Source organism: Ranitomeya imitator, chromosome 2 (genome assembly GCF_032444005.1).
Source record: "Ranitomeya imitator isolate aRanImi1 chromosome 2, aRanImi1.pri, whole genome shotgun sequence".
NCBI classification, from domain to species: domain Eukaryota; kingdom Metazoa; phylum Chordata; class Amphibia; order Anura; family Dendrobatidae; genus Ranitomeya; species Ranitomeya imitator.
Window position 1 is genome coordinate 821,770,564 of NC_091283.1, and position 26,820 is coordinate 821,797,383.

Consider the following 26,820-nt stretch of genomic DNA (forward strand, 5'->3'; position numbering starts at 1 on the left):
TACATTGCTCCAGAATTCACCTGTGTACAAAATGTCTGCAGTGAGAGATTTTTAGTGCTTAGTTGGGCTGCAGAAATAATCAGCAGTAAAATCTGGAAGATTAACACTAAGAATGCTTCTATAACTCCCATAATGTGAACATATACTAAGGAAGAAGGTCCTGGCAGGGCTCTACCTACAGGTTCTTCTCATAAAATCACAATATCATCAAAAAGTAAATTTATTTCAGTTCTTCAATACAAAAAGTGAAACTCATATATTATATAGAGTCATTACAGAGTGATTATTTCAAGTGTTTATTTCTGTTAATGTTGATGATTATGGCTTACAGCCAATGAAAACCCAAAAGTCAATATCTCAGTAAATTAGAATAATTAACAAAAAACACCTGCAAAGGCTTCCTAAGTGTTTAACAAGGTCACTTAGTCTGTTTCGGTAGGTTCCACAATCATGGGGAAGACTGCTGACTGACAGATATCCAGAAGGCGTCACTGACACACTCCACAAGGATGGGAAGCCACAAAAGGTCATTGCTAAAGAAGCCGGCTGTTCACAGAGTGCTGTATCCAAGTATATTAATGGAAAGTGGAGTGGAAGGAAAAAGTGAGGTAGAAAAAGGTGCACAAGCAACCAGGATAACCGCAGCCTTGAAAGGATTGTTAAGAAAAGGCCATTCAAAAATTTGGGGAAATTCACAAGGAGTGGACTGCTGCTGGAGTCATTGCTTCAAGAGCCACCACACACAGAAATATCCAGGACATGGGCTACAAGTGTCGCATTCCTTGTGTCAAGCCACTCATGACCAATAGACAACACCAGAAGCATCTTACCTGGGCCAAGGAGAAATAGAACTGGACTGTTGTCAGTGGTCCAAGGTGTTGTTTTCAGATTAAAGTAAATTTTGCTTTTCTTTTGGAAATCAATGTCCCAGAGTCTGGAGGAAGAGTGGAGAGGCCACAATCCAAGCTGCTGGAGGTCTAGTGTGAAGTCTCCACAATCAGTGATGGTTTGGGGAGCCATGTCATCTGCTGGTGCAGGTCCACTGTGTTTTATCAAGACCAAAGTCAGTGCAGCCATCTACCAGGAAAGTTTAGAGCCCTTCACGCTTCCCTCTGCCGACAAGCTTTGTGGAGATGGAAATGTCATTCTCCAGCAGGACTTGGCCCCTGTCCACACTGCCAAAAGTACCAATAGCTGGTTTACAAACAACAGCATCACTGTGCTTGATTGGCAGCAAACTCGTCTGACCTTAACCCCATAGAGAATCTATGGGATATTGTCAGTAGGAAGATGAGAAACACCAGACCCAACAATGCAGACGAGCTGAAGGCTGCTATCAAAGCAACCTGGGCTTCCATAACCCCTCAGCAGTGCCACAGGCTGATCGCCTCCATGCCACGCTGCATTGATGCAGTAACTGATGCAAAAGGAGCCCCGAACAAGTATTGAGTGCATTTACTGAACATACATTTCAGTAGGACAACATTTCGGATTTTAAAATAATTTTTCCAAGCTGCTGTTATACAGTATTCTAATTTCCTGAGATAATGACTTTTGGGTTTTCATTGGCTGTAAGCCATAATTATCAACATTAACAGAAATAAACACTTGAAATAGATCACTCTGTGTGTAATGACTCTATATAATATATATGAGTTTCATTTTTTGTATTGAAGAACTGAAATAAATTAACGTTTTGATGATATTCTAATTTTGTGAGAAGCACCTGTACATGGATCTCTAAATCAAAGGTTACGCTCAGGATTTTCTCTGTAAGCAAACACAGCACTTATGTAATATATACTCAGTAACATTCAGGTAGGATTTTTTTATTGTTATTTGGGGGCTCATGCACAGTCATAGGATTGATGATAATAAATGATTGATCGTTGTGGGATCTACAACTGGGAGCCCTACAAATTATTAGAAGACACTTTTCACTGTATGTAAAGTCTATAGGACCAACAGAGATCTCATTGCTGCCAACCATACGTTTTTTAATGCACTCTTTAATATATAAGGTGATGATGGTGTCTGTCAAGTTCTATATAACTGAGTATAATAAATTAAGAAGGGATAAATACTTTTTCGGCACGTTAGTGGTGCCCAGTAGCGCACCTGGAACATTCCGGCTTATGTTTCCGGACTTTGATGCCAATTCTGACCCTTTTTCTGCCACTGTTTTGCAGACATAATGTAGCTGTAAGGATTGTAGAAATGAAGCGTAAATAATCGCCGGACTCGGAGATGCTTCCTGGTGAATCGAGCCAAGGCAGAAATTATACTCCCATTTAATTACTTTATTTCCCGAATACTAATTAATTTCAATTTCTACCATTTCTAACTCAAAGTGGAGATTTTCTTGAAAACCCAGATGGTGATTACCCGTTCTTCTATTTTCATATTTTCAATCAGCGCTTTCATGTCTTGTAATGGAAATAAGATGGTGAAATATGTGGCTCTTTTTTTTCTGCCTGAGCTAATAATACAAATTCTTCATCATTTTCTAGGGGATTGTTCGCTGGGAATTTCACTACGACGCACTTCACGGAAGACGGGACCGCCGTGATCACCTCGCACAATCACACGGTACGGTTCTCATTGTTGTACGTGCACTGCGCTCTGTAAGTAACAAGGTAATTAGCAGATGAACGAGTGATGGCTGCAGTAATATTCTATTATTTCTGTGCAAAATACAACATCAAGAGATGAGGGAATAAATTAGCTGAACCAGCGTCCAGGTGGTCTCCTCTCTGGCCACTGTGTGGGAGCTCTGAGAATTGCCTACTACATGCTGGCATCTCAGGGTACACCTTTGATTAGCCAGCCTGGCATTGTGTGTGGGGGTCACACCACCTTGATGACATCTCTCCAAAGAGGAGCCAGGGAAATCCTCAGGTAGGAGGAGGTTCATATGCAATTGACTACTGACCTGGCCACTGGACCAAGGTCCTCCAAAATTGTTTGCTTGTTTCCAGAATAGGAGCTCGGGATATTCCAAGGTAAGAGAAGGTTTACATCCATGCGATGGACTACTGACCTGACCACTGGACCAGGGTCCTCCAAAATGATTTGCTGATCTCCAATGCCAATAATGCAAATGTGAACATGAAATACGAGACCATATATAAAAGAGAGGGGGAAATAGCAAAGAACAATGCAGCCCTCCATTGTGGTGTAATGATTTTCTCACCCAGGACAGAAGGGTCTCATTTTGGTATCTTCACTGCTCAGTCACAATCACATCTCTACATGGTCCTGATCCAGCAACGTCTTCTTCTGCCACCAGCTGTCACAGTAACCACAATGCGGGTGACTCTTGTGATGATGGAGATGGGCAGAATCTGGGAAGAGCAAATTGCCACTTCAGAGAAGAAGAGGACATATACTCTAGTGCAATCTTTTGGAAGCAGCAATCTTACTAGTCAATATCGAGCATTGCCAAATGACTTAGACTAAAAGCTAAACCAGAATCTCAATTTGTAGACATTTTGTTTGGGATTCTGCCCCTTGTCAGAGCAAAGCATGAGATCTGATTTGTTTGGATGATAGGTTTCTGGCTGGGATCTAAGGGGTAAGGATTCTTCTTGTGGATAGTGACATACCTGGCATGCCAGTGCAAGGAGGCTTAAAGGGAATCTGTCACCCCAAAAATCGTATATGAGCTAAGGCCACCGGCATCAGGGACTTATCTATAGCATTCTGTAATGCTGTAGATAGTCCCCCGATGTAACCTGAAAGATAAGAAAAAGAAGTTAGATTATACTCACCCAGGGGCGGTCCTGCTGTGGTCCGGTCCGATGACGTCCTCTTCTTGTCTTCCTGCCGCGGCTCCTGTGCAGGCGTACTTTATCTGCCCTGTTGAGGGCAGAGCAAAGTACTGCAGTGCCCAGGCGCCGGGAAAGGTCAGACAGGCCTGGCGTCTGCGCACTGCAGTACTTTGCTCTGCCCTCAACAGGGCAGACAAAGTACGCCTGCGCCTGAGTCGCGGCAAGAAGACAAGAAGAGGACATCATCGTATGAAGATAGGAGGTGCTGGACCCGGACCATGACGCCCATCGGACTGGACTGCAGCGGCACCGCCCCTGGGTGAGTATAATATAACCTGTTTTTCTTACCTTTCAGGTTACATCTGGGGCTTATCAAAATCATTACAGAATGCTGTAGATAAGCCCCTTATGCCGGTGGCCTTAGGTCATATTCGATTTTTGGGGTGACAGCTTCCCTTTAAAGCCATGTAGTGCTACTCTGTAAAATTACATTTTATTCTAAGTCATATGGCAAGGGTCGATATTTTCTTTTTGGATTGCGACGTCACGTAGGTGGCACTAGAGTTTTAGTCCTTTTCATCTCTGAAGAGGAAATTTGCATATTTAATTTCCCAGAGGAGCACTGCCTGGCCTATACGCCTCCTTACACTGGCATGCTAGGCATGACACTCTCCACAAGGAGAAAATTTATTTCTTAGATCCTGAGGAGAGCACACACGTTTTCAGCCAGGCACAGTAATTAGTTGCAGAGCTGCCCTTAGCAGTTCGGGACGCTGCCAACACTGGGAGCAACTGACTACCGGTGCCTCTACTGATCAGACATTGACGACTTATCGTAAGAATAGGCCATTAAAGGCCTATTTATGACCCATAAGTTACCTGCTGTGGTCAATGGGGCAGCACCACACTTTATTTAAACTCCCTGGGTACTGATGATAGTTGCCAGATATTGTTCTTTGCCAAACTGTTCAAAGAGTTCGGAAGACAAGTAGAGAACGACTAGAATATAGTCAATAGGCGCTCGTATAAATGTACCTCAAATATTTTCTTGTCATAGTTCAAAATGTTAGCATTTGAAGCCCCACTTTTAATTTTACCCAGCGCCTTATTTCCTCTAAAACAGACATTATTATGGGGTCTGTTTTGGTTACAGTTGTTAGAATGCAAAAAAAGAGTCCAGCCAGCACGCATAACTTTCTTCTTCTGTCCCAAAAAACAGAACCCAGATGGAGCCCATAAAAATAAATTGGGTCTCTCCACTTCAGTTTGCATAACTAATGCAACAGAGTACTCCTATGTGTACAAAAAATTTAGCAATTTTTGCCATTTTTACACCAGCTTTGCCATCTTTTTCAAAAGTGGGATGAGCAGAAGACAGTATGGGCAGAGCACATCCCAAAACATTTCAATAGAATTTACACAATTGTAAATAGTGTAAATTAAGACAGAAATGCACTAAAGTCCATGACAGGAGTGCCTTACTGACATTGACCCACCACAACAGCTGAAGGATGCACCAAATATAATAAATAAATAAAAACAAATAAGGCTACGTTCACATTAGCGTCGCGTCGCCGTTGCGTCGGCGACGCAGCGGCGACGCAGCGGCGACGCGCCCCTATGTTTAACATAGGGGACGCGTGCGTTGTTTTGGTGGCGTTTTTCGCCACGTGCGTCGTTTCCGACGCTAGCGTCGGACGCAAGAAAACGCTACATGTAGCATTTTCTGTGCGTCCGATTTTCATCAAAAACGACGCACGCGTCGCAAAACGCGCGCGTTTTTGCGCGCGTTTGCGCGCGTTTTTCCGTGCGTCGCCGCTGCGTCGCCGACGCAACGGCGACGCGACGCTAATGTGAACGTAGCCTAAAATGTATGCAAAAAAAAGCGGAACTCAGCCAGCAAAGCCCCATACAGCAATATATAACTAAGCATAAAAAGTTTTGACCAGTGGTGTATCAAGAGTCTGATGGGCCCCGGTGAAAAACTTGAACCTGGACCCCCACCTGCATATTGGTCAGATATATGGGTCCTTGTAACACTTTACATCCTGTAAAGAAATCCGTGTCTGCCCCATGTAATAACATTTCCCATCCTGAGCCCCTTCCAGTAATAATTTCCCCATCCTGTCACCAAATGTTAAAAGTATCCCCCATCCTAGACCCCTTCCTCATATAATTTTCCCCGTCTTGGGCCCTTTATATAATAATGTCACCTGTTATGGCTGGCAATCAGGCAACACAGCGTGCAGTAATCAGCGCACATACAGAGATCTGGCAATAACCAAAAACAATAGGACGAGCTCTGAGACGTGGAATCTCTGTAGACTGCAGTACCTGATCTATCCTCACACAACTATAAGCAGCAGTGGATTGCGCCTAACAACTACCTATGCAACTCGGCACTGCCTGAGGAGCTGACTAGCCTGAAGATAGAAATACAAGCCTGACTTACCTCAGAGAAATACCCCAAAGGAATAGGCAGCCCCCCACATATAATGACTGTTAGCAAGATGAAAAGACAAACGCAGGAATGAAATAGATTCAGCAAAGTGAGGCCCAATATTCTAGACAGAGCGAGGATAGCAAAGAGAACTATGCAGTCTACAAAAAACCCTAAAACGAAAACCACGCAAAGGGGCAAAAAGACCCACCGTGCCGAACTAACAGCACGGCGGTGCACCCCTCTGCTTCTCAGAGCTTCCAGCAAAAGACAATAGCAAGCTGGACAGAAAAAAACAGAAAACAAACTAGAAGCACTTATCTAGCAGAGCAGCAGGCCCAAGGAAAGATGCAGTAGCTCAGATCCAACACTGGAACATTGACAAGGAGCAAGGAAGACAGACTCAGGTGGAGCTAAATAGCAAGGCAGCCAACGAGCTCACCAAAACACCTGAGGGAGGAAGCCCAGAGACTGCAATACCACTTGTGACCACAGAAGTGAACTCAGCCACAGAATTCACAACAGTCACCCTTCCTGGGCCCTTTCCTATAATGTTGTCCTCCATCCTAGGCAACTGACAGTAATAATATGCTATCCTGGCCCCTTCTGGTAATAATATCCCCTGTCCAACCTATAACAATGTCCCACATCCTGGGTCCCTTCCTGGTACAATGCCCCCCATCCTGGACCCTTTCCTGGTATAATATCCCCCATCCTGGGCTCCTTCCTGGTACTATGCCCCCCCATCCTGGATCTCTTCCCAGTGCTATGCCCCCCATCCTGGGCCTCCTCCATTCTTCTCCAGCACATTTTAAAAAGAAACAGTTATTCTTACCATCCTCTGCTCCAACGATGTACGGCACCCTCGGCTATAGCTGGCACAGAAGACAGCAGCTGACTTCAGAGCGTCTGCACAGGCAGCGCATGACATCACTGCCATGTGCTGCCCATCATGGGCAAGCAAAGTCCTTCTGCCGGCCTCTAATTGACTGGCAGCTTGTATTGCAATTCAGAGAGCCGTCAGGTCTCTGAGTCTTAATGTATTTCGCCTGAATGTGCGTCCAAGGATGCCCATCGATGTGAAATTGGTGCTGGTGTCAGGGGCACCCTCCCCTACCACACGGGCCTGGTTGTGATCACACCTCCTGCAGCCGCAATTGTTACGCCCATAGTTATAACTAATTGAAAGGGAAGATTAAGAAAAAAATTAAAATTAAAAATTTTGGTTCTCACGTTCTTGCCCTGTAGAACACAGTTTGGACCCCTCGGTAAAGTGTTTGTTGGTCTGCTGGTTAACTGGTAGAATGCATTTTCCGCATAAATGAGAAGCCGAAAAGTATCATTTTTTGAAATGTTTTACAACTAGCTTTTTTTTCTCCTTATTTTAATAACCAAATCGAAAGTCTTAGAGCTAAATATACAAGGTTTGTGTGAGTTCTGCTTCATGCTGATGTGTTTAGGGTGCAAATTAATTCAGCTGAAACTGCTTGTCTCCCGGAATCCTGTATTGTAAAGAGTGAATTACATCACTGGCTGTCCCCTACGGACCATATTTATATTTCATGTTACTGATGTCCTGGGACTGAAGAGTCTAGCCGGAGCCTCCAGGCAGAGAACAGCTGGAAAAGACCAAGGTTTAGACTGACTGCCGAAAATAATATATGCTCATATAAAAATCAGAAGCGCTTTTAAGGTCAAAGCGATGTTAACAGCATATGTTACGGCTCTCAATATTTATCTGTAATAGAAAATCTGCTTCTCTTGCAAGTTTTTTACATTCTTATCTAATGTCCAGCAGACAACTGACATGGCTCCTCGCTGATGCGATCCTTGAGTTCTTGGTTGTCTGTTTTTTAGGCTTCCTTTGTCTAAACAATTGTAGTTATTGAATATCTTGTGTAAATTTTTCCTTAGGTTGATCATGGGGTTTATGGGAAATTGACTTTTTTGTTTTCTTTAGGATTGGTAGGTGTTGTTTAAGCTACAGGTGGTATGTGCTCATACTTTGGATAATGTTGATGTTAGAAATTAGGAGTTTTTTTTGTTTTTTTTTACGAATTTCGAAAAATAAACCATACCAATCATATGAACAGAAAATATATCCAATATAGGCAGTAATTTAACCCTTTAAGGATGCAGTATTTTTTCTTTTATTCTTGCCTCTATTCATTTATCTAACAAGAACATTTTTTAGGGAGGACTCTCCGTTCACCGTGGAAATCTATCAGCACCTTGTGATCGCCACTCTGTTTAAACCTTTTTTTCGTTTTACGGGGATAATTGGCCAAGATTGAAATAATCGACCATTACTATAAATGTCTGCAACAGTATATTCCCAAGTACAACTATTCAGCCAGGCACACATAGCATAAAAACCTTCCAGCAGAGTGACTACAAAATGATGTTTTGCTTTGTTTTTTTTCCAAAACTGATAATCCCACACAAGTCGTATCGGGATATGTCAATCCACAATGAAAGGCAAAAAATATATGTATTAATAAATAAAGAATACCTACAGTATTATGTGTCCGGGGCTACCTTAATATATAAGAAAACAGTGTTCAGTCGCAGACAGATGATTTTCCGAAATAGGGTTTATTAGGAAAAGGTTCTAACAACAGTCCCTAGTTTCTGGGTAAAGGACCTGACTTTCTAGCCTGACTTTACTGCACCAGTTACTGTCAAAGCCATTGTGCTTAAACCCTGCTGTTGTCTTCGGTCAAAAACGACCGACCTTGAACATCAATATTCTTTAAAATATTCAAGATGTGGCTCTGAAACCCGTGGCCGACTGACCCATCCTCATTTAAGTCAATCAACCACAAGTTTCAGAACCGCATCTTGAACACCCCCAAAAATACCAAAGTTCAAAATCGGTCTCCCCAGACCGAAGACAACAGCAGGGTTAAAGGAGTTGTTTGAAATCCCCATCTATTTAATACCATAGGTTAAACTGTTTTCTAATATATAGAAATTAAAATTTCCCTACTCCTCCCTAACTACACTATCTAACTGCTTTTATTTATTTATTTTTCTACTTCCTTTTTAATGACGCTTTGTTTCAGAATTCTAGTGCATGCTGGAATACTGAAACAAAGCATTATCAGGGGGAGTCTGCGGTCATTGCCGCAGCACATGCCCTCTCCCTGAAGCAAAGCCTCATCGCTGACCTCCGTTTCAGGCGCTAAGCTAATCCCTGCACAATATGAACTGTGCACAAAGACAGTGCGCTCTTTTGCCGGCTCAGGTCAGCAGTAATCAGCCTGAAACAGAGTAGAGTGCACTGTCAATATGCCTTGCAAGACGAATACCTGGCTTACAAAGGCAAGCGCCGCCTTGCAAGTGACGTCGTTGGGGATGGCGTTGGTGTCTGCAAGCTGGATATTCATCTTACAAGGTGCACTATGGTGCCGGCTCATTACCTTTGATCTGAGCTGGAGAGAGAGCGCACTGTCTTTGGCCATATCACAAAGTGCACATCACTCGGTGACTAGAACAGCCCCTGAAATGAAGGTAACTGATGATGCTTTGTTTCAAGGAGAGGGTAGGGGATGCTGCACTGACCACAGACTCTGCCCATTGATGATGCTTTGTTTGAGTATCCCAGCATGCACTGGGGATTCTCAAACAAAGCATCATCAACAAGGAAATAGGAGAAACAAGCAGTTAGAGAGTGTAGTTAAGGAAGGAAGAGATTTTTTTAATTAAGCTATATTAGAAAATAGTTTAGATTATGGCTTTAAATAGATAAGGATTTAGGATGAAAATTACTTTGTATTTCGCACCACTGCTTTAACTAAAACAGGGCTGTCCCATTATTTAGAAAGCCAGTACCAATCAATAAATGCTTTGTAAATAATGCAACAATGATGTTTTTGTTGTATTGCAAGATCTCATGATAGCATAACCCAGAAGTTCATACCCAACTATTGCAAGAAAGTCTGGTTCTTTATGTTGGCTTTTTATTTTTTAGGCTATGTGCACACGTTCAGGATTTCTCGCAGAAAATTCCTTAGAAAAACCGGACATTTTCTGCAAGAAATCCGCAAGAAATCTGCATGCGGTTTTGCCGCGTTTTTGCTGCGTTTTTTTCTGGACACTTCCCAATGCATTTTGTAGTGGGAAATCCGCAAAAAACCCGCAAAATTAATGAACATGCTGCGGTTTTTACCGCAATGCGTTTTTTTCGCAGAAAAAAACGCATCATATGCACAAAACATGCGGAATTCATTCTAAATGGGATGCTTATTGTATGCGTTTTTTTGCGTTTTTTTAGTGTTTTTATCGGGAAAAACCGTGAAAAAAACGCGAAAAAACTGCAACGTATGCACACAGCCTTACAGTTATACTTGGTAAAACCATCTGTCTGCATGTTACTCACGACTCTGTTGTCGGGTGTCCCGGGACCAGGAGCTCCTTCTGTGTCACTAACACTAGGGGCTCCCTAACTTGTCCAATTCCCCAGATTACTTCTGATGGTGAAGCCACCAGGGCCATGTACCTTTCCTTAGCTCCTGAATCTGCCTTCAGTCTGTACCCTTTCCCCACCCAGGGAACAGGGGAGTAGTAGTGTACAGTAATATACCAACTAGACTAACAAGGTAATATGAACAGGGATAAAGGAAAATACAATCATACAAATATACACACATAAACAACAGAGGAATGCACAGAGGAGTGGAGCATGGGTTAAGACCAAAGTAGGAGAAGGAGGGGAATTAGCACACACCCAAAACCTAGCAACAGTCTCTGATAAATCCACCAAACGCCTTCTCAAACAACAACTACAAACTACCATCTCCTAACCATGTAGCATAAGCCCACTCTGGCCATGAGTGTTAGCCAGGACCCAGATTATGTAGTAGATGGAAGTGGGGGACGGTGAACAGCTGAGAGCCTTAATGCAGGAAAGCTTCCAAGAGCTCTCAACTGGGAAGATGAACCCCTGCATTGCTAAAAGAAACCTGCACTGTTTAATATGAAGGTGAATTGCTTCAAAACAATGCAGAAGTAGGAGAAATCAGACAGTGCTGTCTTCTACTCTCTGTCTAGGTAAACCCGTGACACTGCGGCTGACCACTGCTTTCTGAAATAAAAAGGGTAGCAACAGACCAATGATGGATAGTGTACACAAAAAAGTTAACTAACTTTTGTTGATTATATTGATATTTCGTTTTATGTGGTAGACATTTGTGAAAGTGACAAAATGGAAGTTCAGCCATATTAGTTGTCACCTTTGAATGAACTTATAACATGCTCCACTGTTGTGAATTCCGCTCTTGGGCTCCCTCCGGTGGTTGTAAGTGGCACTTTTGTGAGTTCTGCTCTTGGGCTCCATCCGGTGGTTTTAAGTGGTATGGCTGCTCCTTGGATTTAGCAGTCAGCAGCTGCTTCCGCTGATTGTCTATTCTGCTCGGCTATTTAGCCTGGCTCTTTCCTTCAGCTTGTGCCACTTGTCAATGGTTCCTAGTTGGATTCGCATCTCTTTGGATTTCCCTGTTATCCTGACCAGTTCAGCAAAGCTAAGTCCTTGCTTGCTCTTTTCTGTCCACAGGTTGTGGACTTTTCCGTTCTGTGTTTTCTTTGTTTGTCCAGCTTGTCAGTGTGAATTAATTCTGTTTAGCTGGAAGCTCTGGGAAGCAGATTTACCCTCCACACCTTTAGTCAGGTGTGGAGATTTTTGTAAACTCTGTGTGGATATTTTGTAGTGTTTTATACTGACCGCACAGTATTCCATCCTGTCCTATCTATCTAGCTAGACTGGCCTCCTGTGCTCATCCTGGTTTCATTCTGTGTATGTCTTTTTCCTCTCCACTCACAGTCATTACTTGTGGGGGGCTATCTATCCTTTGGGGATTTTCTCTGAGGCAAGATAGTTTTCCTGTTTCTATCTTTAGGGGTAGTTAGTTCTCAGGCTGTGACGAGGTGCCTAGGGAGTGTCAGGAGCATCCCACGGCTACTTCTAGTGTTGTGTTGAGCTCAGGGACTGCGGTCAGTACAGGTACCACTTCCTTCAGAGCTCGTCCCATGTTGCTCCTAAACCACCAGATCATAACACTCCACATTGTGCATGGAGGGGTAAAGTTGAGGCAGATTGTCTTTAGCCACTTTATATAGTAAGGATTTTTTATAAAATTCATTCAAAATTCTTCAGGATCTGAGATTAGTTGATACTGCATCCAGTTATAAGATATATCCACTTTTGAAACCAGATTTCTGTTGTTCATCATTTGAGATGAGCGGATCTTTTTAAATTCACTGGCTTTGCCAAATTTTCCCCAAAAATGTGATTTGCGCTACTTTTGCGTGAAACTCCGCATTGGAAAGCTTGGACAAATAGAGGAGAGTGAGCGAGACAACATTTTAGCATATTTTTTTCATTTGAGACTATTCTCAGATTTGCATTATTGTTTGTTACATATACTGGAGCAATAAAAATACTTGTAAAATATACAAAATCCTATGTAATATTAACATACTTGAGAGGGGATGAAAGCATTATACATTAGTTAAATGTGCAGAATTGTTTTTCTTTTCAATAGAAACATGTCCAATACATCAATAATGTATGCGCGCTTCACATCATTGTTATTCACAAGCCATTGTAATATTTTACAACATTGTACTTTTTTTCATTACCAGGATTGTCAAAGCAAACCTGTTAGTTCTGCCAGCCTGCCAAATGGAAGATCGGTTTTACAAATGAAATATGGGCATCAATAATTTTTCACTTAAATGTATGAAAACACAGATGAGCGCTAACTTCTGTCAGAGCGAGACATGTACTAATTGATGGCAGACCTTGCAAATATATCTCACAAAGTAATTACAACAATTACTGTGAATAATATCAATTCTGCCAGGGACTATATTACGGAAAGATTCTCATTTTTCAAGTTGGTTAGAATGGTGCCTTGTATCATTGTTAGGTGAGGTGAGGTTTTATATATTAACTAAAAAGGTGGCATGTATTGATTACTGTTTGTTGAATAACCTGCATCTGGGAAAGTTATAAGGTACTAGCAAAACAAAACTGAAACTGATTGTGCTGGTGAGAGAAGTAAACTGAAGTATAGTTGTGCTAAATCCAAAATTCAGGTGGTGGAATATGCGGGCACAGAAGAGCGCGCAGAGGTAGCAGCCGCATCCAGCTCATATTGCCTTTGGGAACCCAAAAAACATCAACCACATGGCACATGTTGGTCAAACTTAAACCCAGGACACCAACACTATAAGGTCACTGTGCTGCCCACTTGTAGAACTTGTTGAGGAGGAAAGATATTATAATCGGAGGATGATGATTAAGTGGCCACTATGAATAAAATAGAACCCGGCACTCAACTTAGTGTAAAGATTGTTGGTGATTTTTATTCTATCCCAAACAGTAGCATTACAAAACGTTTCGGTCCACACAAAAGACCTTCGTCAGTTGCGTACTGAGGGTTGTGATACAAATACTATGGCCAACCACCACCGTTGGTCTCACACCGTGTCAGCAGCTACAACTAAGACTGCATCCACCCTCCTGCTACCTAGTATATGTGACTACAACATAACCTGTTAGCATTCACCACAGTGCTATCCTGTGGTTGGCCATAGTATTTGTATCAGAACCCTCAGTACGCAACTGACGAAGGTCTTTTGTGTGGACCGAAACTTTTTGTAATGCTACTGTTTGGGATAGAATAAAAATCACTAACAATCTTTACACTAATTTGAGTGCCGGGTTCTATTTTATTCATTACGGTTTGGGAACCTACCTGAGCATCATTAGTCAGCTGTGCACACGTTTTCTCTGCACAATAAGTGGCCACTATGGCATCATTGAAAGTGGCACATTTTGTGGTAAAATCTCTTCCAATGTAAAGACCCGTAGAGAGAAGTAGAAAATTGAAGACATTGGAAGTGTATAAGAAATGTGGGCAATAGACCTGGACAAGGAACTGAAGGTTTTGCAGACCCAACTGCACAAATGTGGCACTACCTCGTAAATTGTGCATGTGTGGAAGGGATAAGATTAGGGGATGGGACAGTTAATTTATTGATAGTCCAGCCAGGAGCTATCATACTTAAAAAGGACCTGTTTTACATACATGTCCTGAATATCCTGGGCTCTGCTTCCTTTACCTCAATCCATTGCCCTCTGTTGTGCTACACATTGGGTTTTGCAGGTTGCTCTGCTTGGCTTAGTGACATCATCTACGTGATCCTATTTAAGGCTCATTAGGACACACCTGTGATTTAAGATTGAGATTCAAGACTTTAGTTTGGTGTGCCCACAATGCTTAACCTGCTTCAATCCCTACTGGGTTCTACTTTATCTGTCCTGCTGCTTCCAATATTCCTGAGTGGGCAACGTCATTGCTCCCTACGTACCATCCTACCAGTTTCATCAAGGTCTGGGGTCCATGCTCCTACCTGACCCTTGGGCTTATTGGGTCCACTTCACAAATTGAGCCTCACAACCTGTCACCAGCTCAAAATTGCCAATTCCATTTCTTGTTTAGTAATTGGTCGGTCTAGTAAATCTTTTGCCTCCTGCTTCAGGGAAGGGACAGGCAACAGTGTCAAGTATTCCTCCATTTCTACATTTGATTTTATGGTGGAGACCGTGTCTTGCGATTTATAAAAATAAATAAACTCAGAAAGCACCAACCCAAGGTCTCCCACCACTCTCTCCTCTGCTATCCTAAACGAACCACTCACGGGAAAGTTTTTAGCCCCTTAATATATTGCAATCATCATACTATACAGCACTGTGTACTTACATTTGCTCATTTTGCCTTTCTGTCCAGTTAATTATTCTCTTTTCTCTGCTCCATGAAGAAAGAGGAAGTCTATTTTTCCTGCATTTATCATTCCCCTCTTCATCTCCTGACCCGACTGCTCCTCCTCCTCCAGTCATAGACTTTAGTAGTGATTAGTTATGACTCGTGCAGAGAAAACTGACCTCCTGTTTCTACAAAGAGCTAAGAAGGATTCACCTATTTTATCACGTGATGTCTGAGACCTATTGGAAAACGCAAGACTTGGCACGTTAGAAGGGCAAAATGAGCAATTATAAGTACATAGTGCTGTATAATATGATGATTTTAAAAGGATAATATTTTTGATAGGAGAGCTTCCTTAATCGCTGTAATTATCGGAGGCTTTGAGGAGCAGTTTTCCATGTAAGCTAGCAGTTTGCCACATTTGTCGCTGTTTTCAAAATATTCCTGCCTCCTATGGAAAGAATTCAGTTGTTCTCTTTTCCGAAGCCAAAGGGTATGTACGAATGTATGGCGATTTATCACATTGATTTATGTTCAGGGGTAGGATTTTGTAAGTATTGAAGTTCCCATTTCTTGAACGCCATTGCATGTTCCAACCCTGGGAATGAGTAGGCCTATTTTGTATCCCCCAAAGCAGTGTCTAGGATCCCCCTAGCATATGCCATAAAAGCATCCCAGCTTTGCAACGCCATATCCTCCATATTGTCTAAGAGAAAGGCGTTCCATCCATCTCTCTGCAAAGTAAAGTTGTGAGGGAGGAAGGAATAACCAGAATGCGCTCATACACCATAAGGTCTTCAGAAGAGGACCTTCCTAGGAAGCGTGAGAGGCCCGGGGATTTTAGTATAACCGATGCCAATCCAAAGATGGGACAAGGACTGGATGGGTGACAGTGATTAGCGGAGAGGCTGAAGAAATGAACGGCGAGATGAGTATAAGGATTTTTTCATATATATATATATATATATATATATACAGTGGGGCAAAAAAGTATTTAGTCAGTCAGCAATAGTGCAAGTTCCACCACTTAAAAAGATGAGAGGCGTCTGTAATTTACATCATAGGTAGACCTCAACTATGGGAGACAAACTGAGAAAAAAAAATCCAGAAAATCACATTGTCTGTTTTTTTATCATTTTATTTGCATATTATGGTGGAAAATAAGTATTTGGTCAGAAACAAAATTTCATCTCAATACTTTGTAATATATCCTTTGTTGGCAATGACAGAGGTCAAACGTTTTCTGTAAGTCTTCACAAGGTTGCCACACACTGTTGTTGGTATGTTGGCCCATTCCTCCATGCAGATCTCCTCTAGAGCAGTGATGTTTTTGGCTTTTCGCTTGGCAACACGGACTTTCAACTCCCTCCAAAGGTTTTCTATAGGGTTGAGATCTGGAGACTGGCTAGGCCACTCCAGGACCTTGAAATGCTTCTTACGAAGCCACTCCTTCGTTGCCCTGGCGGTGTGCTTTGGATCATTGTCATGTTGAAAGACCCAGCCACGTTTCATCTTCAATGCCCTTGCTGATGGAAGGAGGTTTGCACTCAGAATCTCACGATACATGGCCCCATTCATTCTTTCATGTACCCGGATCAGTCGTCCTGGCCCCTTTGCAGAGAAACAGCCCCAAAGCATGATGTTTCCACCACCATGCTTTACAGTAGGTATGGTGTTCGATGGATGCAACTCAGTATTCTTTTTCCTCCAAACACGACAAGTTGTGTTTCTACCAAACAGTTCCAGTTTGGTTTCATCAGACCATAGGACATTCTCCCAAAACTCCTCTGGATCATCCAAATGCTCTCTAGCAAACTTCAGACGGGCCCGGACATGTACTGGCTTAAGCAGTGGGACACGTCTGGCACTGCAGGATCTGAGTCCATGGTGGCGTAGTGTGTTACTTATGGTAGGCCTTGTTACATTGGTCCCAGCTCTCTGCAGTTAATTCACTAGGTCTCCCCGCGTGGTTCTGGGATTTTTGCTCACCGTTCTTGTGATCATTCTGACCCCACGGGGTGGGATTTTGCGTGGAGCCCCAGATCGAGGGAGATTATCAGTGGTCTTGTATGTCTTCCATTTTCTAATTATTGCTCCCACTGTTGATTTCTTCACTCCAAGCTGGTTGGCTATTGCAGATTCAGTCTTCCCAGCCTGGTGCAGGGCTACAATTTTGTTTCTGGTGTCCTTTGACAGCTCTTTGGTCTTCACCATAGTGGAGTTTGGAGTCAGACTGTTTGAGGGTGTGCACAGGTGTATTTTCATACTGATAACAAGTTTAAACAGGTGCCATTACTACAGGTAATGAGTGGAGGAAAGAGGAGACTCTTAAAGAAGAAGTTACAGGTCTGTGAGAGCCAGAAATCTTAATTGTTTGTTTCTGACCAAATACTTATTTTCCACCATAATATGCAAAAAAAATTATAAAAAAACAGACAATGTGATTTTCTGGATTTTTTTTTCTCAGTTTGTCTCCCATAGTTGAGGTCTACCTATGATGTAAATTACAGACGCCTCTCATCTTTTTAAGTGGTGGAACTTGCACTATTGCTGACTGACTAAATACTTTTTTGCCCCACTGTATATGTTTATTATACCCTGGGTTCTGGTCACAATACTGGACATTACATTTGCGGTAAAATAACTTCTCCACAAAATCTCCATAATCTGCACAAACAGGCGAATTAGTATTTTGCTTCATCCGTTGATCAACTTGCCAGTTGTCGTCAAGCCTTGCCTACTCATCCCCAAGTAATAAGTGACCAACATAAAACTTTCACAATTATACAATATGCCTTGTCAGCACTGCCCATTTATGTGATTGATTTTCCTTTATTTAAAAGAGGGACCATTTGGCTCCCGTAAAACTCAATTCCACATTAGTGATGAGCGAACGTGCTCAACGTCACTTGGTTAGCACCCGACCATGGTCAGATAACACCTTATCCGAGCACGTTCGCTCATCATTTATTTTCACCTCTGGGTTTAGCAATTTCATTAAGTCACTGCACTGTAAAAATGTAGAAAAAAAATTTGAAAAAAAAAAAATTGACATCGTCTTAAAATGTATGACTATAATTTGTATATAATCCAAGTCTAGCCCAATATTCATTATATCTAAAATGATCTATAATGTGCTAAATGTAATCTAACCCACTACGGGGAGTTACATGGCCAGTAATCTGGAAAATAAGCTGTCTCCTTTATGTGCACACTTCATGGATTCCTATACGCACATGGATATCTATATACATTCACTCAGGAATAACATTCATAGCTTTACTTGCTGGAAATTCAATTATAGGAGTCTTGAGGAATGAACTCTTTATTATCAATGTATGGTTTTATCTCTTAAGAACCATTATGGCACATGCGAAGGATGGACCAGGCTTGGGGGAAGAAAAAAAAAGAGAGAACAAATCATTGAAGTGCTAATTAGTGAAGGATTCTCCAATCTCAGTCCATGAAGGGGAACCATGACTTGATCTCAAACAATACATCATCATTAAGTGGAACTAGCAGATCAAATAACTTGTGGACCTAAGGGAGATTTGGCTTCTGCCGGCACGGCACGGCATGCTCTGCAGCCTGGAAAGAACAAAACATTCAAGTAAATGAGTTCCATTATATCATCGTCTGAAAGGAACATGTGAAGAGCAGGTTCAGATGTCAAAGAGACTCCAAAAGTCGTTGTGTCTTTATGTGGACAACATCTTAAGAAAACTATGCCATACATTCAACCAAACAAGACAACAATATGGCTACCAATTTTACCATTGATGATACAATTAAAGTTGCTTACAATTATCTTCTCTTTAAAAAAAAATGCATATTCGGAAACATTTATTTCCAGATTAAGTAATGTTGACCTGCAAAGACATAATGCCAAGATCATCCATTCACTGAATAAACATTTATTAGAGATTAGTGAATTTCGAATTTGTCAGCTTCGACAAATTTTTCCCCAAAATTGTAATTTGCCGTGAATCACTTCACCGTTAATGTCAGATACAGCAACGCCTCTGATTGTCCTGAAACACGTGTGTAACACTCTTAGTTCTCCTAGGAATGTGTTGAACACTTTTTCAATATTATTATTAGTATTATACATTTTTATAGCGCCATTTATTCCATGGCGCTTTACATGTGAAAAGGGGGCAAATATAGACAAATACATTAAACATGAGCAACAAACAAGGCACACGGGTACATAAGGAGGGAGGACTCTGCCCGCAGAGGATGGGTGAGGATGAGGATATAATAGGAGAGGGTAGAGCTGGTTGTGCGGCGGTTCAGTAGGTTGAGGATCACTGCAGGTAGTAGGCTTGTCAGAAGAGGTGGGTCTTCAGGTTCTTTTTGAAGGTTTCTATGGTAGGTGAGTCTGATGTGTTGTGGTAGAGAGTTCCAGAGTATGGGGGAAGCACGGGAGAAGTCTTGGATGCAGTTGTGGGAAGAAGAGATGAGAGGGGAGTAAAGAAGGAGATCTTGAGAGGATCGGAGGTTGCGTGTAGGTAAGTACAGGGAAACCATGTCACAGATGTATGGAGGAGACAGGTTGTGGATGGCTTTGTATGTCATAGAAAGGGTTTTGAACTGGAGTCTCTGGGTGATAGGAAGCCAGTGAAGGGCTTTGCATAGGGGAGAGGCTGGGGAATAGCGGTGAGACAGGTAGATTAGTCGGGCAGTAAAGTGCAGAATGGATTGAAGTGGTGCCAGAGTGTTACAGGGGAGGCCAGAGAGTAGGAGGTTGCAGTAGTCAAGCAGGAGATGATAAGGGCGTGCACTAGTGTTTTTGTGGTGTCGTGGTCAAGGAATGCGCGGATCCGAGAAATATTTTTGAGTTTGAGACGGCAGGAGGAGGCAAGAGCTTGGATATGTGGCTTGAAAGTCGAGGATGACCCTGAGGCTCCGGGTGTGTGGGACTGGGGAAAGTGAGCAGCCATTGACATTGATGGATAGTTCTGGTGGAGGGGTAGAGTGAGATGGGGAAAAATGATGAATTCTGTTGTGTCCATGTGCAGTTTTAGAAAGCGAGCAGAAAAGAAGGCCGAGATAACAGACAGACAGTGCGGGATTTTGGTCAGTAAGGAGGTGAGGTCAGGTCAATATCTAATGCAAACACAACTTTAGTAATGTACAAGTAACCTCAACGTAAAGTAACGTATACACTCGAGTATAAACCGAGCCGAGTATAAACTGAGACCCTTAATTATGCCACAAAAACTGGGAAAACTTAATGACTCGAGTATAAGCCTAGGGTGGGAAATACAGCACTCCTGGTAAATTTCAAAAATAAAAATAGATACCAATAAAAGTAAAATTAATTGAGACATCAGTAGGTTAAGTATTTTTGAATATCCATATTGAATCAGGAGCCCCATATAATGCTCCATGAAGTTCATAATGGGCCCCATAAGATGCTCTCTAATAAAATATGCCCCATATAATGCTCAATAAAGTTTATGATGGGCCCATAAGATGCTTCATACAAAAATATGCCCCATATAATGCTGCACAAAGATGATTATGGCCCCATAAGATGCTCCATAGAAACATTTGCCCCATACAATCCTGCATAAAGGTTTATTATGGCCCCATAAGATGCTCTATAGAAACATTTGCACCATATAATACTGAACAAAGGTTGATTATGGCCCCATAAGATGCTCCATAGAAACATTTACCCCATATAATGCTGCACAAAGGTTGATTATGGCCCCATAAGATGCTCCGTAGAAACATTTGCCCCATATGCTGCTGCGATTAAAAAAAAAACATACTCACCTTTTGTCCTGAGCAGGCAGGGACACCGGCACTTGCGATATTCCGTTCCACTGCGCATACTAAACACATCATCGCACCCTCTGACCTGAACGTCACAGCCAGAGGACGTGGAAGACAGAGCGTCGCGCGGCGGTGGAACGGGGACAGGTGAATATCTCAATGCTCACCCTCCCCTGTCATACTCACCCTCCGGAGCGGTCCCTGGCAGCTTCTCCAATGCGATGGTCTCAGACACCGGCAGCTTGTTCCTGTGTTCAGCGGTCACTGGTACCGCTCATTAAAGACTATGAGCTCCACAACTATGGGAGTGAATCGCATCCATATTCATTACTTTAATGAGCGGTACCACGTGACTGCTGAACACAGGAAGAGCTGCGGGCGCCGGAGAATAATGGGCATGCAGAGACGCGCCGGGAGCGTCTCTCCCTCCCCCGCCGACCCCCTGGGACAATGACTCGAGTATAAGCCGAGAGGGGCACTTTCAGCCTAAAAAAATGTGTTGAAAATCTCGGCTTATACTCGAGTATATACGGTATATGGCTTTGGGTAAAGGAATGGTAGCTGTTCTTCACTGGTGTTCCGTCACACACTATATCTGTAAGGTTTCTTCAGTGTTTTATGACTTTCGCTTAACATCTCTGTTGCTAAAGTCTGAGCAGTGACGTCCTATCACTTTCCAGATTCACTATAAAAAAACTTCAGCATTCTTTTTCTCTGCTTTTATACAGTCTGTGATAGTCCCTCCTGACTGACTGTGCTATACCATGTGGTGTGATAGCTGCAAGGCTAATTCAATAGCAGTGTATTTTTTCAGAACATGCATTACTTATCTATGGCATTTAATGGGAATCTGTCAGTAGGGTCATGTTTCCTAAGCACATTAACTGGAAATGATCTATAACTCATGAGCTTCAATGGTCTATTAAAGATCCCTTGCCATTTTTTTGGTGGACCATAGTGAGGCATGAGGATCATTAGGCCAGTGTGCCCTTGATTGTGAAAAAGTCGGGATAAGGCATAGACAAGAAAGTCTCATCAATATGTGGCTCCCATGCACATTGATTCTAAATTATCCATAACTCATGAGCTTCAAGGGTCTATTAAAGATCCCTTGCCATTTTTATGGTGGACCCTTCTGCAGTGAGGCATGAGGATCATTAGGCCAGTGTGCCCTTGTTATGAAAAAGTCGGGATAAGGCATATCAATATTTGGCTCCCATGCACATTGATTAGAAATTATCTATAACTCATGAGCTTCAAGCGTCTATTAAAGATCCCTTGACATTTTTTTGGTGGACCCTTCCATAGTGAGGCATGAGGATCATTGGGCCAGTGTGCCCCTTGATTATGAAAAAGTCGGGATAGGCCATACACAAGAAAGTCTTATCAATATTTGGCTCCCATGCACATTGATTAGAAATGATCTATAACTCATGAGCTTCAAGCGTCTATTAAAGATCCTTTGCCATTTTTTGGTGGACCCTTCCATAGTGAGGCATGAGGATCATTAGGCCAGTGTGCCCCTTGATTACGAAAAAGTCGGGATAGGCCATACACAAGAAAGTCTTATCAAAATGTGACTCCCATGCACATTAATTAGAAATGATCTATATCTCATGAGCTTCAAGGGTCTCTTGAAGATCCCTTGCCATTTTTTTGGGTAGATCCCTTGACATTTTTTGGGTAGACCCTTCCATAGTGAGGCATGAGGGTCATTAGGCCAGTGTGCCCCTTGATTACTCACCGCTGAACTCCTACACATTAGGTTTTGTAGCTGCGAGTTCTAAATCAATGTGAGAGAAATGGAAAACCAAATAGGTTTCCAGCTGACACAGAGCAGAGGAATCAGAACCGTTGTGCAAGTCCAATCCACCATCCTTCCCTTTACCATTATCCCCAATGTGCACTGAATCTAATAACTCATCTAATGGGCTTGAGATGTTTTCAGTCACTTAGAAGTAATTTAGTCATCTTTACTCGAGGGTGGCCGGTGTCTATTTAGTCATTTTCCAGAAATGAGAATCTAAATAAGGAACCACATGCCCGACAGCTGCGTTTTACTAGACGTAGCTCAACCATGCATATTTTATTTCATTTGCAGAGCAGATTTAACATGTGGAACTGTTTGCTGTTTTTTCCGCTTTGTTTTTTTTTCACTTATTATTATTTGGATGTGACAGAAATGCTCTCTGCTTTTGCGGTTGGAGTATCCAAATACAGATGGATAATGGATGGCAATCCCTTCTTGTATAAAGTGAAATTACTTGTACAGATGACTTATAAAAGGCTACTATAGTCATATGGGTCATATGGGTCATGTGCGGAGCACAAGTGACCCGAATATATCCGAATACATTTTCATCTCTGCGAGTAACAGATACGTAACATAAAGTGCCTGAGTCCTGAAGATAAATCGGCAACAGGGTTCCCCAACTTTACATGTAATTTACAGAACTCTTATTTCTCTGTGACTAAGACGTTTTTGGCTCATTTCAGGCATCATTACAATGTTCGACTGTAACGTCTGCACATCATAAACTTACACCCCTGAAAATACACTGATGTAAAAAAAAAAAAAGAATAAAACTCTTATAGTTATGTCATAGACCCCGGATTATAGAACAATGACTTGGATAATAAATAGTAATATTACATCACAAAGATAATGTGCGCAGTATTATCACAGGACAGGGATAAGAAATACAATGATGTCACAGTACAGAATTAATATCCACACTGATGTCACAGTACAGGAATAATAAACAGTGATGTCACAGTGCAGGGATAATAAACACAGTGATGTCACAGTACAGACATAATACACACAGTGATGTCACAGTACAGGAATAATAAACAGTGATGTCACAGTGCAGGGATAATAAACACAGTGATGTCACAGTACAGACATAATACACACAGTGATGTCACAGTACAGGGATAATAAACACAGTGATGTCACAGTACAGGGATAATACACACAGTGATGTCACAGTACAGGGATAATAAACACAGTGATGTCACAGTACAGACATAATACACACAGTGAGGTCACAGTACAGGGATAATATACACAGTGATGTCACAGTACAGGGATAATACACACAGTGATGTCACAGTACAGGGATAATACACACAGTGATGTCACAGTACAGGCATAATACACACAGTGAGGTCACAGTACAGGGATAATACACACAGAGATGTCACAGTACAGAGATAATATACACAGTGAGGTCACAGTGCAGGGATAATACACACAGTGATGTCACAGTACAGGGATAATATACACAGTGATGTCACAGTACAGAATTAATATCCACACTGATGTCACAGTACAGGAATAATAAACAGTGATGTCACAGTGCAGGGATAATAAACACAGTGATGTCACAGTACAGGGATAATACACACAGTGATGTCACAGTACAGGGATAATAAACACAGTGATGTCACAGTACAGACATAATACACACAGTGAGGTCACAGTACAGGGATAATATACACAGTGATGTCACAGTACAGGGATAATACACACAGTGATGTCACAGTACAGGGATAATACACACAGTGATGTCACAGTACAGACATAATACACACAGTGAGGTCACAGTACAGGGATAATACACACAGAGATGTCACAGTACAGGGATAATACACACAGTGAGGTCACAGTACAGGGATAATACACACAGTGAGGTCACAGTACAGGGATAATACACACAGTGATGTCACAGTACAGAGATAATATACACAGTGAGGTCACAGTGCAGGGATAATACACACAGTGATGTCACAGTACAGGGATAATACACACAGTGAGGTCACAGTACAGAGATAATACACACAGTGATGTCACAGTACAGGGATAATAAACACAGTGAGGTCACAGTACAGGGATAATACACACAGTGATGTCACAGTACAGAGATAATATACACAGTGAGGTCACAGTGCAGGGATAATAAACACAGTGATGTCACAGTACAGAGATAATACACACAGTGAGGTCACAGTGCAGGGATAATAAACACAGTGATGTCACAGTACAGAGATAATACACACAGTGAGGACACGGTACAGGGATAATACACACAGTGATGTCACAGTACAGAGATAATACACACAGTGAGGTCACGGTACAGGGATAATACACACAGTGATGTCACAGTACAGGGATAATATACACAGTGAGGTCACAGTACAGGGATAATACACACAGTGATGTCACAGTACAGGGATAATACACACAGTGATGTCACAGTACATAAATAATAAACACTGATGTCACAGTACAGGAATAATACACACAGTGATGTCACAGTACAGAGATAATATACACAGTGAGGTCACAGTGCAGGGATAATAAACACAGTGATGTCACAGTACAGAGATAATATACACAGTGAGGTCACAGTGCAGGGATAATAAACACAGTGATGTCACAGTACAGAGATAATACACAAAGTGAGGTCACAGTACAGGGATAATACACACAGTGATGTCACAGTACAGGGATAATACACACAGTGATGTCACAGTACAGGGATAATAAACACAGTGATGTCACAGTACAGAGATAATATACACAGTGAGGTCACAGTGCAGGGATAATAAACACAGTGATGTCACAGTACAGAGATAATAAACACAGTGATGTCACAGTACAGGGATAATAAACACTATGATGTCACAGTACAGGGATAATAAATACAGTGAGGTCACAGTACAGAGATAATACACACAGTGATGTCACAGTACAGGGATAATACACACAGTGATGTCACAGTACATAAATAATAAACACTGATGTCACAGTACAGGGATAATACACACAGTGATGTCACAGTACAGAGATAATATACACAGTGAGTTCACAGTACAGGGATAATACACACAGTGATGTCACAGTACAGGGATAGTATACACAGTAAGGTCACAGTACAGGGATAATACGCACAGTGATGTCACAGTACAGGGATAATAAACACAGTGATGTCACAGCACAGAGATAATATACACAGTGATGTCACAGTACAGAGATAATATACACAGTGAGGTCACAGTACAGGGATAATACACACAGTGATGTCACAGTACAGGGATAATAAACACAGTGATGTCACAGTACAGGGATAATACACACAGTGATGTCACAGTACAAAGATACTATACACAGTGAGGTCACAGTACAGGGATAATACACAGTGAGGTCACAGTACAGAGATAATACACACAGTGATGTCACAGTAGAGGGATAATACACAGTGATGTCACAGTGCAGGGATAATAAACACAGTGATGTCACAGTACAGGGATAATACACACAGTGATGTCACAGTACAAAGATACTATACACAGTGAGGTCACAGTACAGGGATAATACACAGTGAGGTCACAGTACAGAGATAATACACACAGTGATGTCACAGTACAGGGATAATACACACAGTGATGTCACAGTACATAAATAATAAACACTGATGTCACAGTACAGGGATAATACACACAGTGATGTCACAGTACAGAGATAATATACACAGTGAGGTCACAGTACAGGGATAATACACACAGTGATGTCACAGTACAGGGATAATATACACAGTGAGGTCACAGTACAGGGATAATACACACAGTGATGTCACAGTACAGGGATAATAAACACAGTGATGTCACAGTACAGGGATAATAAACACTGATTTCACGGTACAGGGATAATACACACAGTGATGTCACAGTACAGGGATAATACACACAGTGATGTCACAGTACAGGGATAATAAACACAGGAATGTCACAGTGAAGGGATAATAAACACAGTGATGTCACATTACAGGGATAATATACAGTGATGTCACAGCACAGGCATAACATACACAGTGATGTCACAGCACAGGGATAATATAATACATACAGTGATGTCACAATAAAGGGATAATACACAGTGATGTCACAGTACAGGGATAATACACACAGTGATGTTACAGTACAGGGATAATGCACACAGTGATATCACAGTACAGGGATAATGCACACAGTGATATCACAGTACAGGGAT

At 42.0% G+C, this 26,820-nt stretch overlaps 1 protein-coding gene across 1 annotated transcript in view; it reads left to right on the forward strand.

Moving 5' to 3' along the window:
* ADAM12 (ADAM metallopeptidase domain 12) overlaps positions 1 to 26,820 on the forward strand; it is a 636,998-nt gene that overhangs the window by 298,779 nt on the left and 311,399 nt on the right. Inside the window, exon 4 of the mRNA XM_069753950.1 lies at positions 2,511 to 2,589. Coding sequence (XP_069610051.1) covers positions 2,511 to 2,589 — 79 coding nt within the window. The remainder of the gene's footprint in view (positions 1 to 2,510; positions 2,590 to 26,820) is intronic.